This window comes from Cupressus sempervirens, chromosome 3 (genome assembly GCF_028749045.1).
Source record: "Cupressus sempervirens isolate cs-2001-9-10 chromosome 3, ASM2874904v1, whole genome shotgun sequence".
Classification (NCBI taxonomy): domain Eukaryota; kingdom Viridiplantae; phylum Streptophyta; class Pinopsida; order Cupressales; family Cupressaceae; genus Cupressus; species Cupressus sempervirens.
In genome coordinates, this window is record NC_143120.1 from 374,136,952 (window position 1) to 374,155,025 (window position 18,074).

An 18,074-nucleotide genomic window follows, 5' to 3' on the forward strand; every position below is an offset into this window, starting at 1 on the left:
GTCAATGGAATAGTTTAGAAAGTTAGGGAATGCATAAAAACTATAGTTTTAAATTTGAATTTCAAATTCAAACGGTCATATTAGTTTTGGAGGGAAAGTAGTAATTTGGTATTTGTTTGATTAAATAAACCTTTGTAACCAACTTGGTCAGTTGGACAGGTGCATATAAGCCTATTTAAGTTGTAATGAACATATGCAAGACATGAATCATTATTGGTACGGAAAAAATCATAGAAATTGTATAGAACAACAATCATACTTGCCTCTGCATCAATTAAAAAAATAAAAAATAAATGATACTTATACATACAATGGGGCTCTCTGTGCGAATGAAAATCTCTGATGATCTAGGACGCCGAATCTGTACAGGCTCATCGCCAGTAGCCACACCCTATATACAATAAATAATTTAATTAAATGAGATTACCACAAACATTTTACAAGAATGCATCAATATTTAATCAATTAGAAAACATCTAATTACCTTTCTTTTGTCAATGCATGCTGGCTCACCCCCTGCACTTTGTCCCCCCGGGGCAGGTGGTATCTGCAAGATAAAAGAAAGATTTGCAACCATATATGCTACAATATCAAATAGAAAAAGAAATGCGAACACAACATAATGTACCGTAGATGTCTCAAGGCCAAGTGAAATGGCTGAGAGTGTAGCATCATCTATCTGTCTGAGCTCCTCCTCGGTCATCAACTAAACATGAATGAAGATCACATACATGTAAAAGTCAGTATGGCTTAAAAATTAAAATTACTCTATTATAAAAATTAACTTTAAATCACATATGTCATAACAAAAAAATGTATACACGTACCGACATCGAAGGAGTCCATGCCTCTACATTCCCCTCCTCTCTCGCATCAGGGTCTGTAGCCTTTGCACGTGTGTCTGGTGTATCCTCGTCTAATACAAAATGATACTCAGGAAGATCACCTATGGGACCTAGGAAAATATTCTTGCATGTAATGCAAGTGTGAGGCACACAAACGTGTGATGAGCTAGCCGATGATGAACTGGCACCAACATCATCAACACGAGGAGGCAAGACTGACCTAGCCTGAGATATCATTAGGCTACTTAGCCTATGAATGGCTCTGATGGTCTGAGAGCTAGCCTCTGCCATAATATCTGGATGCTGCACTCGAGGAGGGGGGGAGATATCAGGGGGGGGGGACAAAAGTGCCAAGTTTCTTCCGCTGGGAAGAGGGTCTATCCTGACGAGCTCCTAGTCCTAAGCCCATGTTGGGCTTCATGCTCCAATAGTTCACTTTAAGTTTCAACACAAATTTTGCATATAATTTTTTAAGGAAATAAAATGGTATGTCTAAATTTCCATGTGGAGGGATATCAAAGACCATCCACCAACGGTCCCAAAAATTTGCACGTATGGCGTCATTTGTGCACCATTTAATTGATAGTTTGGTTTTTTTTGGGTGAACTGGTATACCCGTTTTTGGGTTAGCAAAAAGGCTTGCCAAATAGTCTTTGGTTATGTTGAGGGCCGCGACCTCATCATAATCCAAACCATCATCAACATCTGGTGCATTTCATCACGCCAACGAAGAGCAGCATTTTGTTGGTTTGTAAGAGTTTCAATGTTATCCATTATGGTGTTTAATGTGGATAACATAGGAGCTAGTGTAGGTACATTATTGTATGTTCTATGCAAACCTCTCAACTCAGTGAGATTTTCATTTATCAAATCCTCGATTCGAGGAGGGTTTTGAGGAGGTAGAGGATCATTTGGTGGACGGTTTTGTGGGGATACTAGATCGTTTGGTGGTGGGTTGCGAGGAATATTATTCCCTGCCTCAGTGTCATCATTTTGATTAGCCATTCCTATTGAATTGAAAAACATAATATATATTAAAAAAAAATCTAAATTTTAACCATTTTTGTCAAAAAAACCCTAGATTCAACTAAAACAAACAAAATCTTGTTAAAATCTATTAAATTTAGGTTAAAAATGAGTCGGGGGGGGGGGGGGGAACATACCTGATATCTGATATCCGATTTGCTATCTGATATTCGATTTATTATCTGATATCCGATCTGACTGGCCCAAATTCACGTGAAAATAAGGGCCGCGGGTTTGTGATTTTGTGTTTAATCCATGTGCAGGTATCGGATATCCGATATTATAATATATATAATATAACATATATATTACATTTTATATATTTTTATATTATATTTTATATTTATTATATTAATTTACTATATATTATAATATAAAATATTATTATTATACTATATTATTATAATTTATAATATATTATACTTTTTTATTATATATTATATTATAAGATATTACTTTTTATTATTATATTATATTATATATATATTATATTACATTACTATATATTATAATATATGAAATATTATATTATATTATTATAATATAATATGTTATTATAATATTATTATTATAGTATAATATTATATGATATTAATATAATAATAATAATATTATTATATTATAGTATAATAATTATTATAATAATAATATTATTATATTATAGTATAATAATAATTATAATAATATTATTATATTATAGTATAATAATTATTATAATAATATTATTATTATATTATAGTATAATAATAATAATTATAATAATATTATTATAATATAATAGTATGATATATTATTTAATATTATTATTATTATTTTATATCAATAATAATAATATTAAATAATATATCATACTATTATATGATTTTAATTATTAGTCGGATATTGGATTTAAAATCGGATATCCGATATGATATCGGATATCTGATAAGGCTCGGCTTAACCTTCCAGGTTTGGTTCCTGGATAGGTAAAAAAAAGTCAGAGTGGATTTTGAAGCGCTTTTAGGCGTCTTCAAACTCTTTTTTTTTCACATCGCCACTTTTTGGCACACCATGATCCTGCACATACCCCATAGTTAGAATCATTGTTATGAATTAATATAGATATTTCCTTATGATTGGAAATTTTTCATATGAATTTGTATGATGATTATCAAATTTTAGCCAACATGATGGTATTTATAGTTTATGGTTAGTATGTTTCATGGCCACTTACAATGGAGACACAAATAATCATTTCTTAGTTTAATCTAGGTTGTTGTCTCATTACCCATTAATTTGCATATTTATCATTGTGAAGATCCACGATGAGAATTGTTTTAAGAGAATCACTTATACCAAATTATTATCATCTTATGATTAATATCATTCCCCTTATATTTATAACTGATGCTCCTTCCCCCCACTATGGTTGACACATATGCATACTAATATATCTCATGGTTATTCATAACCTTATTCTTTTAGATGACGCTCCAATAACTTAGGTTTATTTGAAATTAAGGTAAGCCTTCCTAAATTGTTTGTAGGAAAGGAATTATTCCTTCTCTAATTAATGATTGACCAAATTCTTGTGAATACATACAATATTGATTGTTCTTTGTTTTTCTTGTCTTCTTTACCATTGAGTAGTAGTTGACAAGCTATACCATCTAGGGGCTATGCACTAGAAAGTCTTGCATACCCACTTTGTATTTATGAAATATTATAATGATTTTATGATGCGTCATATACCATTATTTGGTGAGTCACTACAATATGAATCATGATTAAAGTGTTGAACTACGAAGTCTCTGAGCGTGAATGTAAACAAGGCCATTTTAGATGAGCCCCTAAGGCGTTGGTCTAGTCCCTTCGATTTTGTCTTCAAGTTTTCAATACTATTATTTCTCTTCTTAATTAATAGCTTACATAGCTAAAATATTAATGAATTAATTTCTTATGACTAAATGTATCTAATTTGTTACACTTGGTTAGAATGTGGGTAGTTACAGATGTTGGACATAGTGGTCTTTATGAAACAATGAGCTAACAATATCTAGGTAGGTAACATTAATCATGGTTAGCTAAACATGTCGACTAGCACAATCTATTACCTCTCTCTTCTACCATGATATATTGAAGAAAATGTAATCTTAATATGTTGATTAATTTATTAGTACAAATTATCAATTAGGGGTTCCTTGTAAGATACATTTGTGACTATGATTTGATAGCTTAGCAATGTAATTAGGGTTGTTTGAAGTAGCACTATCGTGGAACCTTTGAGGAAGATAGATGGATTGAAATTCTTTAATATTTAATAATGAGTTAATGTAGTTATAATTTACCTTGCTTTCACTTTTATGTTGTAATAAGTATGTCTAATGATAAATATTTTTTATTACATCAACTTTTATGTCTAGTCATGCTACTTTCTCATGGGTTCCTGGCGGGGTGTTATAATAACTCATCGCAAATTGCTCTGATTAACTATTATGACCCCATTTTGGATACCAAAAATTGTTGTACAATGCTAGACTTGTGCAAGTTAGCTAAGGTTTGACCCTCATTTTGGAGTATCTAAAGCCTTCAAACTGAGTTCAAATTTTTTGTACCCTACTACCAATATAGAAAATTTTCAATATCTTAAAAAATAGACATGATCTTGCATTGAAGCTTCAATGGAAAGTTGATATATTATGAAAGAAATTAGAACATTTTGAACTCCAACAACTAATTTACTAAAAATAGTAAACTTCTAGAAATTGCAACTCTCTAGTAAGATAGATCTTATTGAAAAGACACACCAGATAATATTTTTGGGTGATGTAAGATTTCCCTTACACCCAAGATGCTCCAATATCAAATACTAACAACCAAAACTTGATGTATTGTGATCAAATGCATCTTATCATTTAGATAATCACAACAACATAGCAAGTGTATATCTTATATCAAAATAATCACATAACAAAATGCAACTATGGGAGGCACTACGAGAAATCATTTTCAACATATGGAAGTACAAGAATTCTTTTTTTCTTTTTTGAACAATTTAGTTAATTATATTTTTTCTTTACACTAAGATAATGATATGTTCTAATGTGCTTATGCAAAGCCAAGTGTAGTCCATTAAGGTTGCACTTGAGGTAGCACATCTTTAGGTATTTTTAGATCGCTATGGCAATGCCCTATACATTATTCTTAAGATTTCTTTACTCTTACAAGATGAAATTCTTCGCCTCATAGACATTGTTGAAAACAAAGTTCATCTATACATAGTAAACATGATGTTCATTCCCACACTTCTCAACCTCTTCAAAAAAAGAGCCAAGAGCTAGTCTTAGTGAGATGGTCTCAACCTACCCATCACACTTGGCTTCACTTCAGGCTCCTAGCCATGGGTTCAATTGTTTAGCTAATATTGACAAAGTGTTCTTACCTTGCTTTGGATTGTAATATTTAACTTCTTAGTATAACACTTTGGAAATTGACTAATTATTAGTTGATAGGCTTTCCCTATGAGGTTGCTTACAAATGGAATTTGTCTCACACTGATGAACAACTGTTGTAAACCATTTAATGTGAAATAATTGTTTAACCCATTTAACATTCATGATTATGGTTTGGAGTGATCTATACAAATCTTGAATGATAGAATAATATTAAATCTACATTTACTACATTACATCATTCACTGCAATCTTCCTGTGTATGCTATTTCGCTACTCCTCCCCACATTATTTCTCAGTATTATACTAATGGTTGACTGGGGCATGTTTGTGTGAAGAAAAAAATTTGTCGGCAAGTTTTGTATGAGAAAGATCAGTTGTTACTCCATATGAGAAAGAAAAAGGTAGCTTAAATCCCATAGTTGCAGGGAATGGATTTAGTGGTAAGTTGCACCATCAAAATTACAATGATCTAAAATGTGCCCCCAAGATCTTCTGGTTAGAGGATGTGAGCTCCTAAAATGCACAAGAAAGGTCTCTCTGAAGCCTTCCACCAAACACTTCAAACACAATTTGTGCCACCATTGTTGCGGAGCTTAGAAATGAAATTTAGCCAAATAGTGGAGAAAAATATTCAGTTACATACCTTGGCAGGCCATGTAGAAAAATCCTTGACCTTCACCAAAATGAGGTCACCCGGACTCTATTTCTAGCAGGTGGAAGCTTTGCCTACATGCCTTTTAGCCGGTGCCATTTTATAGAAACCCTTAATAATGTTAAAAAACTCAATATCCACTATTGTTTCCCTCAGAAACCTAACCTTCTTATCAAATATAATATCCAATCCTCGTCCTCTGAAATTCCCATGTGATACCAAACTTAGACATCCCTATCAATGCTTTCACAATGAATTGCTTGTGCAATAAAATAATTATCTGAGTTGTTCTTATAATTCCTTCAATTTAGCTTATATCCAAATCAAATGTGTTTTTGCTCTGTTTACAGTGTTTTCAAAACTTGAATGCTGAAAACATTGTTAAAAGGAGAAAGATAAGCAGTGGCGCTTTTTGCAAATGCTTGTTTTGGCTCCAAAATTGTTTGTAAAGATAAATAGACTATAAAAAATCTGCACTAAAATTAGTTGGCAGTTAAATGAAATGACAAAATGAGTAAGATGAAATAACAAACCTCTATCATGCACTTGACTCGAAGGCTCTTGAGTGGCCCTCTATTAGAGTGAGTCCTACAATTTCTCGTGTATGTTCAGCAGTTGGGAATTGTAAAGGGCTTGGGAACTCACTAGCGTAGTTGACTATATAAATGGTGTAAGATTGTGAAATCTCTTCATAATCTAAGCGTACAACATTCAAGCCTTTCTGTTAATCATGGCACAGGTTTGAGTCTTGATCTGACTCCTAGTGGTGGTTTTCTCTCCTAGGGAGTTTCTTTCTATTACATTCTGATAACTGGATCTATCATCTTACACAAATTTCTTTTCATTTCTTCTATATTCACACTTATGTTTTATACTCAAATATAACACATGAAGATCTTGAACTTGACATAGAAGTACGCCTTACAATTAGACAAACATACACAATGGCTAAACCACACATCTCCATCTCTTCTTATTCTCTCTCAAAGCCTCAGGAAGGTGAGGACAATGGATAAGACACTTAGGAAAGAAAACATTGGAAGAATTAGATAAGGCCCTAAACTTTGAAATTTATTTGGTTGAGGACTGAAATTGAGCCAAGGTTTCCAAAGTAGGAGGAGAAAATAGAGATATGGAATGAAATTGTAATGGCTTTGAAAACAAAACAATTTTGGCTAAATACCCAATAGTACCATGGATCTACATGTCATAATCCTCATTTTCTCCTTCCTCAGCTTGTTGTTGCCTCCTAAAGCACCCACGACAATTGTATATGGTCTCCACAAAGAACCTCATTCCTCCAACAGTTGTAGAACATGCAAGAATATCATTGCATTTTTCAACACATCCAAAAATGAGTCAATGGTGCCTGCAATATGCAATTTGAATCAAGGCTATCTACTAAGTTTTATGCAAGATTGAGCTCTTAAATTCTTGCATTCTAAAACTAAGCTTCTATGCTGTCACATCTTTTCTTGTTTTACAAGCGAGGTAAAAGAATGGAAAAGTGATTGTTATTATTATTAATGAGATATATGCAAGGTGATGGGAAGTGTTATTACTGGAACTTTCCAACTTTCTAATCACACTTAAAATAGTAGGTAGAAAAAATAGTCTATTTTTGTGCTTTTAACTTGATTACATCTTGTATTAATGAATCTATTTGCAATAACTAATCTCAGGCATTCACGCTTTGGTGGGTTTTACTTGGTACAAAATATATTATTCTTTTAATCTGTGTATTGTTTTGTCTTTTAATATTTTTGTGTATCATTCTCCTTGCAACCTACTTACCTTTCCTTCCCAGCATGAGCATGTAGGGGCCAAAAAATAAGAGATTATTCTAGAGTAAAATAGAAACTTTTTCCATGGATTTGAGTAACTATAAAAGTCTTGAGGAGGGATTGCTAAACCATTACTAATAATAATAATAATTATCAAAGGCTTCTAGGACTTCTAATTAATATGCTATTAAATTAAAAATGTATACTTTCATTTTAATTTCAATTAAAAAAAATTAATAGGATATTTTGAGTGTAAAAATAGCTAAATAAAATATTGAATTAAATATATTCAAGTAAATATAGTAAATTTAATTATTAATTTGAATAGTTTGTATTTAGTTATTTTTGGAAAATATGAAAAATGAAAGGAATACATAATTTTTTTCATAATATATTGATTTGAGTATCAATTATAGGACATATGCAATGCATGTTTTGAAAATAAATCATCATCTGAACATAGACTTATCAAATTATTTTTATTTTTATTTTTTCCTTTTTCACATCATTTAAAATTTAATGCATAAATATTATGATTATATTATTATAAGCCATACAAATTTACAATGTTTTTAGAAAAATTATGATCATGAAAGAAAGGCAATAGTATAGATTATAAAAAAATATTTTTTGATAGTGTAATATTATTTATTTTGTGTTCTATTTTTAATGTTCTTTTAATCATATCAATGATCTACTTTACTTAATTAAATTTCAATAGATCATCTTTTTCTTTTAATGAATAGTGAGCTTTTTGATTAATAAAATATACTCAGTTTACAATTCACAAAAAAGGGGCCTGGGGATACAAGATCACCCTACGAAAGAGTTCAAATGGATGAAATCAGACTAAAAACATAGCCGTAGCCAGAATCAGAAACTATTCATAAAAAAAAAACATATAAGGCAACCTTAGGCTGCCAAAGTAGTGCCAGCCGAGGTGGTGGATCATCTTTATCTTAAAAATTCCAATCATCTTTAGGATTGGGGGTAGGCTAGGAACAGTCTAGCCATTGTCACCAGCACTGGCAACAGTGGCAACTTTCGCATATTTCACCTCTTGCCACAGAGGAGAAATCGCCAGGTCCAGGCGAGGCCACTTCCCTGAGTGCGCACGATGAGAACTAGAAGGAGGAGCCGAGGACCAACCAGTACTACCACGTGGTGGGGAAGCTGAGCGACGCCTCCATCCACCATCACCACTGCTAGGAGAGTGGCAGCGCGAAGCCTAGGAGTGTAGGGTGTGCGAGTGGCAGCTGAAGGAGTGGTGTTGAGGACGGGGGTTGCAGGATGTCGAGGTCTCCGCTGAGGCATCGAGAGGAACTCTAGCGACAATACAAGGAGCATTGCCCCAGTGATTGAGCAACTCTTGTAGGTAAGCAACTTCGAGTGCAACTTTATTAGCTTGCACCTAAATCTGCATAAGTACATTATTACAAATGCATGCCTTAGTATACATAGCAATGTTAACATCCAAAAAACTGTGTGTGAAAAGAACAACATTCCTATCTTTCCACAGAGAAAATAGAATCTCCAGTCTGAAGGTATGCGAAATCTAGGTGAACTTTCGAGGAAATTTGGGAGAGTCACCTAGTAAAATCATATGCCAAGAGAAAGACTCAAGTCTGAATGGCTTGAAAAGATCATGAATCCAGTGCCTATAATTCTGAGCACGGTTGCAGAACCAAAAAATATGCAAGAAAGACTTTGGTTGTCCACAAAAGGGGCATCTAGGGTTAGGAACCCTAATGTGTTGGAGCCGAGGCCCCAGGGGAAGACCTGGAAGGCCAAGCACCAAGAAAAATGCACAATATTGGATTCAGTTATAACATTCCATATGGTGTCAAAGCATTTTCTCCATTGAGAAAGAGAAGATTGCAAATGTCATCTGCGGTTTAGCATATCCACCATGGGAAGATGAAGTGAAAGCCATTTGTAACCAAAACTTGGCTTGTAATTAGAAAAAGGAGTGGTAGGAAACCACCTCCAATCAAGCCACCAAGGGCGAACAAACTGAATCCCCACTTTATGAACTAAGTGAACAGGATTAAATTGTTCCCATTAAAAACTATCGAACAAATTTAGAAAAAAGTAAGCATACTATGTCAATTTTAAAGTATCTTTTAATTGTTTGATTATTAATCTATTTTAATTGACATAATTAAAAAAATTTAATCGTTTAAGTAGTATTTTAAGTTAACTGATATAAATTTCATGCCAAGGTTTATTGGAGCTTTAATAATTAAAAGTTATCTTGTTAGTTTTTTAGTATCACTTGTTAATGTCGATGGGCATTCTACAATGGTAGAAAGGGTGGAATGAGATGTTGTGAGTGTGTTAATGCTAACTTTTTTCTTTCTAGGTTAAATTTGACAACCATCTATACGTCAAAATTTTATATTGAATGGAGAATAAAAAAGTAAACAACAATAGTACAAGTGTATACAAAATATTTTGCAATTCCCAAGGAAGACTCTGAGCATTTTGAAACCTTTTGTTGGAGTGAATTGCTCTTGTACAAACACTTTCATGAGATCCACATAGATATAGGTGTGGACAAAGATGACATTATTAGACATTAGAAGCAATTAAACCAGAAACATATAATGTTTGGCATGTGGACCGCACTTATCAAGTTGAAGAGATCTCGAAAGAGGAAAATGAATCAAATGATGACATGGATATACAAGATTCATTACAACTGAATGAGTGAGAATTTTTGTCCCAACCGAGCCTTGCTAACAATTGTAGCATAAATGATCTTGACATGTTGGGAAAACATGACTTTGACAACAACCATCTATGGGAAGACCTTAATGTTCCTTTGAATTTGCACAACCATGCAATTCAATTTACACATAGAAACAAAAATTGTTGGACCAATTCTTTGCTCTTCTACCTCTATCTCTGCCAATAGCTACAATTTATCATGTCATCAACAAATTGCACTTTCTATCTTTACAAACCACTTCGGATTTAATTTCTCCATACAACCTTTATACATGGTCATACAAAGAACAATTGGAACTGGGAAATAATATCTTATCAACTACATAAGAAATGCACTACACAATTCAATGCTAAACACAATAGATCCACTCCTTGTTCTTGCACCCATAGGCATGGCAACTTTAAATATCCATGCATTAACCATACATGCAGCCCTCAAAATTCTAATTCGAGAAATGAAATCACTACAAGGACAAGCATTAACAAAATACCAAGAAGACATGAAAAATATTCAATACATTTTAATAGATGAGATGAGCTTCATAGGTCCCAACCTACTGCTTAAAATTGATTCTAGGCTATGTGAAGCTATATCCCAAAAATAAAACCTTTGCTTCGGTGGCATGTCGATGATTCTTGTAGGTGGCCTAGCCCAACTTCCACCTATTGTACAGATAAACTGCTCTATGCATCTCATACTAATGCAAAAAAATTGTAGCACAATTTTAATGCACTAGTAACATTAGAAAGGATATTTAGAGAAGAAGGTGATGATCCACTTCAAATACAATCACGCAAAGCACTAAACAATATGTGCAATGCAGAACCAATGCTTCATGATTTGGATTTGTTAATGACTCGCACAAACAAGAACCTTACTCCAAATGAACAAATTGAGTTTGACCGTGCAACACATTTGTTTGCTTCCAATGAACGAGTTTCACTTCACAACAAAAAAATACTAAAAGAACTAAATGTCCCTATTGCACTGTGTACTGCAATAAATACACATTGTAGGCTTGAGGAACTACTAATGATGACCAATTACCCAGAGAAGTTTTATTATGTAAACTTCAACGTGTCATGCTTAGAAAAAACCTCTGGGTCGTTGTTGGTCTTATTAATGGATTTCTTGGAGAGATAAAAGATATAGTGTATTCGATAGGCTCTAAACCTCCTTTGTTGCCTTCATATGTCACTATAGAGTTCAGTAGTTATATTGGTCCACCTTGGGATCCTAAAAACCCAAAAACCATTATGATACAACCTATTTCTTGAGGCAATCGTACACAAATACCTCTTGTCATAGCCTAGGCTATCACTATACACAAATCACAAGGTCTAACCTTAGGTAGGGCTATGATTGATAATGTGAACTGAAAGACAAGGCCTTACCTTCACAACAATTGTTAGAGTAAAATACATCCAAGGCCTTTGTATAGGGCCTTCCTTTTCTTTTGAGTGCTTTTGTAAGATGCAAAAAAATCCATACAATATTATTAGAAAGAAAGAAGAAGCATGTTTACACTCAATCTCACATCAAGACCATATCTTTGAAGCTACTTCTATAGAAAATGGTGATGTTTGCCATTCTACAAATTTCTATTTTTCATATACTCAATTATTTGTGTGGCTTCTTGAGTAATTCATTACTCTTTTGTATAGGTTGACATTTGTTGAATTCAAAGAAGTTGTTCACACACAAAAAAAATGCTCCAAAACTTTCATGTATGTTAGGTTTCTTTTGATTGCTTCTAGAATTCCACTACTTCTACATTTAGTAAATTGTCTCATATGTACTTCTTATTAAGAATTATTTTATTTTTCTTTTACATACAAGTTTTTGCTGCCTTGCCACAAATAGGATTCTTATTACTTTTCTATTTACATTTTCACTTAAAAATTGAAAAAATGTACAATTCAAATAAACTCCTCAATTAGGATGTTGTACATTAAATCAAATATTGTACATTGTTGAACCTCTACACTATCAATTTGAAATCTTTCTTCTAAATTTACATCTCTTTAATTGTCTTTTCTGAAAAACTAACAGCGTACCCCTTGCACCTCTTTCCAGAACAAGTGCTCGTATATGAAGTGGATAGTTAACGCACCCCTTTTCCATTTGACTAGTACTGCCCTTGCCAATGCCGTATAGTAATTGCTCGTGGAACCATTTGAACTATACAGTCCAATCTTTTCCTACCCAGATTCTGCTCAATTCTATTCTATTTTTCAACTCAATCCTATTATTTGTAAAATTTGTATTCATAAATCTGTAGATACCAATCCAAATAAAGAGGGCGGGGCCATGGCAATTATCTTTTTGTTTGGCATTAACGATATGGACAAAGCGAGCTTGTCGCCTTTGAATAACAATGGGATATCCAGGGGTAAAGGCAAAAGACTAGAAAGTAAACATTTTCAGTGCGGTCCAGGAACAGATAATGCCACCACTTACCCAGCTCAGATTCTGTACGTGCTAACTGTCGATAAAGCCAAACAACCAAGGTGGAAACGAGAAGAAAACAGTAAGCGAATCAATAGGATTGATATTGTGCATGTGGTATCTTCTGCCACACTCTAAAATATACTCGAGGGTATGGACCCTTCATCATCATTCATCTCTGATTTCTGTACTTCATTACATCTGTTCTGAAATTAAGACTGAAACGTGGGGAAGGAGCAGCCATGATCTTCTAGAAGAGTACAAATATGACAAGGATAGATGCCCGATTGTCTTATTTAATGGTATTTTCTTTATAGTTTGTATACTACTTCAGGCGAGGAATTACTATATAAGTTCATGGTATCCAATGAGTATGTACCCCTTTTGAATAGGTCTGAGTGAATAGATAGATATCTGGATTCATGGTTTCCAATGAGTGTGTGCCTGTTTTTTAATGGCTGTAATGAATATTTATCTCTTTGGGAGCTGCAACATTTAGACAAGCATACCCAATTCAAAAAGGCACACCGACATTGCTTCATCGGTCTCGGCAATCTCAATTCCTCAGAAATAGACAGATAATGTAATGAAATGTTTGTTCGAATCGGTCCTGCCCTACAAAAATGGAATGCTGTTTAAACAAGGACATCGGATTCAAGGAACCGAACCAACATTCCTTCATTGCTTATAGACGAATTTCGAAGCGAGGGAGATTCATATAAAATGAATATATGGTGGCATGACCAAGGCCTAGGAAAATGGATTGCGGGCGCATGGGGCAATATGAAATTTATGTATGTCGGCGGTAGTCACGACCTTGAAAAATGGAATGCGGTCGCATGGGAGGGTTTGAGTAAAGAAACAGGGGATGTTGAATAATGTCATTGAGCAGTTAACATAATGTATTAGTGGGGTTGTCACTATTGGGTACAGTTCAGAGAATCGTAAAAGTCAAGAGGTGGTTGTTCTTGTCTTCAATGGTACATATCATCAACTTTTCCATTGTTTTGCAGTCTGTTGGGAGTTTCAGGCGGGCTCTGCTTATGCTTAATTTTATCAGAGGGTTAGATCAGTTAACAAGCATTGTTTAGACGGTCCAGAGATGCTGAGATAGAATTTTGAGGGCCATTTGCTTTGAAAGGCTTAAAAGCGGAAAATGGGGAAGAAAGGCATGAGAAAAGGCTTGCACGGCAATTCAGTGTGTCATGCTGTGGGCATCTGCAATCCCGCATGCTTCTTCTGCATCATGAAAGAAGAGAATCCTACCAAAAGGCATGCTGGGATTGTGAAATACTTGAAGGAAATGCCAACGGGGACTCGTAGGGATGATCATAATCAGGTGCTTGTAGTAAGTGCGTTGTGGAACATAGCAATGACCCGGCCCAATGATCCAGAGCTTCCGAAGCTCGGCATATTGGACTGCATGTCACGTCTCATTAGGAAAGGACTCAAGGACAGAACATGGCTTTTGAATGACCAGAATGTGTACATACCTTACTACGCAGCTCATGTAATAGGATCTTACACTATGAATGTGGAAGCATTTGCAGAGATGGCAGTAGAGGCAGGAGTAGTGTCGCCTCTAGTGGAGCTCTTGAGGGGGAGGCTAACATGGGTGGAGCAAAGAGTGGCGGTGAGAGCCTTGGGGCATCTGGCTACTTACAAGACAACATTTCGTGCTGTTTTTTCTGAAGAAGTTGTTGAATTGGCCATGGAATTGTCCTCCTGCTGTTTGGAAATCGTTTATACACAATTCATACAGTGCCCAAGCAAGAGGCTCATTTATCATTGTGATTTGCTGACGAAAGGAATGGGTGGAGCGGAGATGGAGAAGCGGAAAGCGGAGGAATGGGCTAGTCAGTTGCAGTGCTGGTCACTACATCTACTTAATTGCTTTGCATACAGGGACGAGTTTGTTCCAGTCATATGTAAGCCCGGTTTTCTTAATAAACTGCCAGGGATGTGGGGAGGGCTCGTTAATGAGAATTCCCCTGCCGGTGTTGGGCTTCTCAGGATACTATGTTATCACAAAGTGGGTAGAAGCTTTGTTTCAGATTGCAGTGGTGTAATAGATTCACTGTGTAATGTGGCCCGGTCTTCAGATGATTGGCAATACATGGCAATAGATTGTCTGCTGCTTCTGCTTCAGGATCATCACACAAGAAGTAAGGTCAGATTCACAATTGATAGCGGTGCTGTAGTTTCTGTTAAGAACCCATATCATTATTTCTTATACACCATGATTTCATATCTTGGCGAACAGTAGCATAAGTAAAACTGCAAGAAAGTTCAAACACTCACTAACACAATGATGCCTATCTACTAGACAACCTCATGAAGACAATTGAATCAACTAGATTCCAATGATATAGTATGTTTATAAACACCTCTATCCTTAACACACATACTTATAACACTATTTAGAGCTTTCTTATGATATTTTGATACCCGAGCTCTGGGTTGCTACACTGGAAGCTCAAGGGCCTACTGTGCTTAGCCAAAAATAATTATCCACCAAAGATAGTAGCTTTTGAGCCTTGTCCTTCCAGGTTCACTGGCAGGGCGTTACATAACAGCCGTATGTTATGCTGGTCTAATGTTTTGTTTTGTTTCTTGTTCAGGTGATTGATAAAGCGGTTGTACCATTGGTGGATTTAGCAGAGATGGAGACTGTGGGTGAGAAAAAGAGAGTTGGGGAAGTAATTATAGAGACTCTTCTCAAAGAAGATCCATATAGACATACACAGGGGTCTTCCAAGAAAGCTTCCTTGATACGGAAGAGGCATCTGGATGAGCTATGGAACTTGAAGCAAAGAATGAAATGGGAAAAGAGCATGTCAAGAGAAGATCTTCATGTGAAAAGGGCAGCTGCCATGGTAGTAAAGCTGGAAGGCAACTCAAAATTCTCATGTGGGGACCTGAAGGGAGCTGTTACCAAGTATACAGAGGCTTTGACACTCTGCCCCTTGAAGATCAAGAAAGAAAGAGTGGTGCTGTACAGTAACAGAGCACAGTGCCATCTTCTTCTACACGACCCGGACTCTGCAATCAGTGACACCACCAGAGCACTCTCCATCTCCAACCCAGTAAACTCCCATAGTAAGAGCCTCTGGAGAAGAGCTCAAGCTTATGACATCAAAGGTTTGGACAAGGAAAGTTTGCTGGACGCTATCATGTTCATCAATGAGTGCTTCATGCCAGATAACAATGGCCATAAGAATAACAAGTGTGTCAAGGTGCCCTATTATGCTACCCAATTGGTGAGGAAAAAAATGCACACAACTTGGCTCTTCAGAGATGCAGAACTGAAACATGGAAAGCTTTCAGCCTCTAATGGGCCTAGCAACGAGTCCAAATCAACACCATCTGCTTCACCATCACCATCACAATCATCATCAGAGGAGGAGGAAGAAGATGTGCAAGATGAGGAAGGCAAATCAGAGTGGGAAACTGTGAGTGACAACCATGAAGAGGAGACAATTAACACCAAATATAATCACCAGCCTGAAGCAAGTGGAACTGCAACTGCAAATGGCAATGGAAAAAATCAATACTTCCAGTCATCTTCATTGTCACATATGGAAGGTTTGTATGATAACAACCCATTCTCTTAATTATCATTTATGCTTCTCGTGTGATTATTTTGTATCGATGTTTTGAATCACACTCTGTGATTCTCTACTTTCTTATACTGATGATTGATTCTCTACTTTCCTATACTGATGATGGATCACAGAGTGTAATTCAAAACATCAATACAAAAATAATCACACAATCAAATTCAGAAACATAAATGATAGTTTCATATTAAGTGTGGAAATCTTCTTGTTCCCATTCACTTACACTTTAGTGAAACACTGCATTTTATTCCTTCCTTACAATAAAGGTAGTAACAAGAGCGGTAACCCCTTTACTTACCAACTTTCAACCAAGAAAAAGGACATCCAATTCAATGTGATTGGCAGCCATAACATGAGGTTCAGTCTCTCCCATGTCTTTGGAAGAAAATTGTGAGAAAAAGCGTTTGGTGGTCTGGTTTGGTTGGTGAGAGTTTCTTGTCACGAGGTTCAGTCGCTTCCAGTCCACAAGGTATTGGAAGGTCTGTTGTTCAAGATCTACCCACTACTGCAATTTATAAGGGGCTACCGGATTCTTGCACTCTAAATAAATAAAAAATAGTGTGAAAAAGGTTTTTTTCATCACTCAATTTAAGATAAAAATAATTAAACTCAAACTCTAGAAATATCATATCATTGGATGCCCTCTAATGAAAATCAACCAAAAATTGCACATTTTTAGTACTTATATGTGAGATTGAAATTCAAATGCCAATTTTCAGTATCTGTCTGATCCTCAAAAATGTTTTTTTCCACAATGTTATCAGGACTTATGGTCAACAATCAATCAGTGGAGTCAAGAACAAATGAATCAGAAGCAACTACCTCTGTGAATCATCATAATGCAAATCAAGGCCATGTAAATTCCAGTGCCATGATTATGATGCTGCCTACCATAAAGGAAGAAGCTATATCAGAGGAGGAAAGAAAATTAGAGCAAAAGAAGAAATGGGTCAACACTGCTAAGCATGAATACATGACAATGCTGAAAAACAAAAGGATCCAGGGAAGTACAAGCAGACATATGTTGCAACTGTAAATAAATACAATGATATTTTTATCTTGCAATCCGAGAAGATTCGCTTGGCTAGTTTTCAATGCTCACTTACATATTTTAAGCCTCACATTACGCAATGAATTCCAAATGAAAAACTCACATTTACGCTCTTTTCATACAAAGAAAGTTGGGTCGATGAAGGAATCACTCGAGATCCATTATAATGGATGTAGTACTTCGTTTTAATACAGATTAGTTCTTTTCAATTTTCTTTTAACTTGCTAAAACTGTTTTTGCTAAGGCATCTTTTTGTCAGTCAATTCATTTCAATTTCTTTTAACTTTATAAAGTAGTTTTAATGTCTCTCACTGTACTAAGATTTGAAACAAAGTAAGGATTCTTTGCTGTACTTTAAAAAAACTACTATTTACAAAGCAAGGATTTTTTTTTTGAGGTACATGTTTAATTTGATGAAAAATTTGGTACATGGTACTTTTTAATAAGAAATCATTGTATTCTAGGAAATATTTTGTTGAGTAG

The 18,074-nt window shown here is 35.0% G+C and overlaps 1 protein-coding gene across 1 annotated transcript; it reads left to right on the top strand.

Moving 5' to 3' along the window:
- The first annotated feature begins 13,025 nt into the window (after positions 1–13,025).
- On the top strand, positions 13,026–17,800 carry LOC149566550 (uncharacterized). The gene is made up of 3 exons (XM_089819857.1): positions 13,026–15,090; positions 15,542–16,505; positions 17,305–17,800. Exons 1-3 carry the CDS (start codon positions 14,077–14,079, stop codon positions 17,574–17,576), a joined length of 2,250 nt encoding a protein of 749 aa, XP_089675983.1. The 5' UTR covers positions 13,026–14,076; the 3' UTR covers positions 17,577–17,800.
- The last annotated feature ends 274 nt before the right edge of the window (positions 17,801–18,074 follow it).

Coding starts and splice junctions, on each gene's coding strand:
- LOC149566550 (XM_089819857.1), top strand. CDS start 14,077: ATGGGGAAGAAAGGCATGAGAAAAGGCTTGCACGGCAATTCAGTGTGT. Junction 15,091..15,541: donor ATCATCACACAAGAAGTAAG/GTCAGATTCACA, acceptor TTTCTTGTTCAG/GTGATTGATAAAGCGGTTGT. Junction 16,506..17,304: donor TTCATTGTCACATATGGAAG/GTTTGTATGATA, acceptor CAATGTTATCAG/GACTTATGGTCAACAATCAA.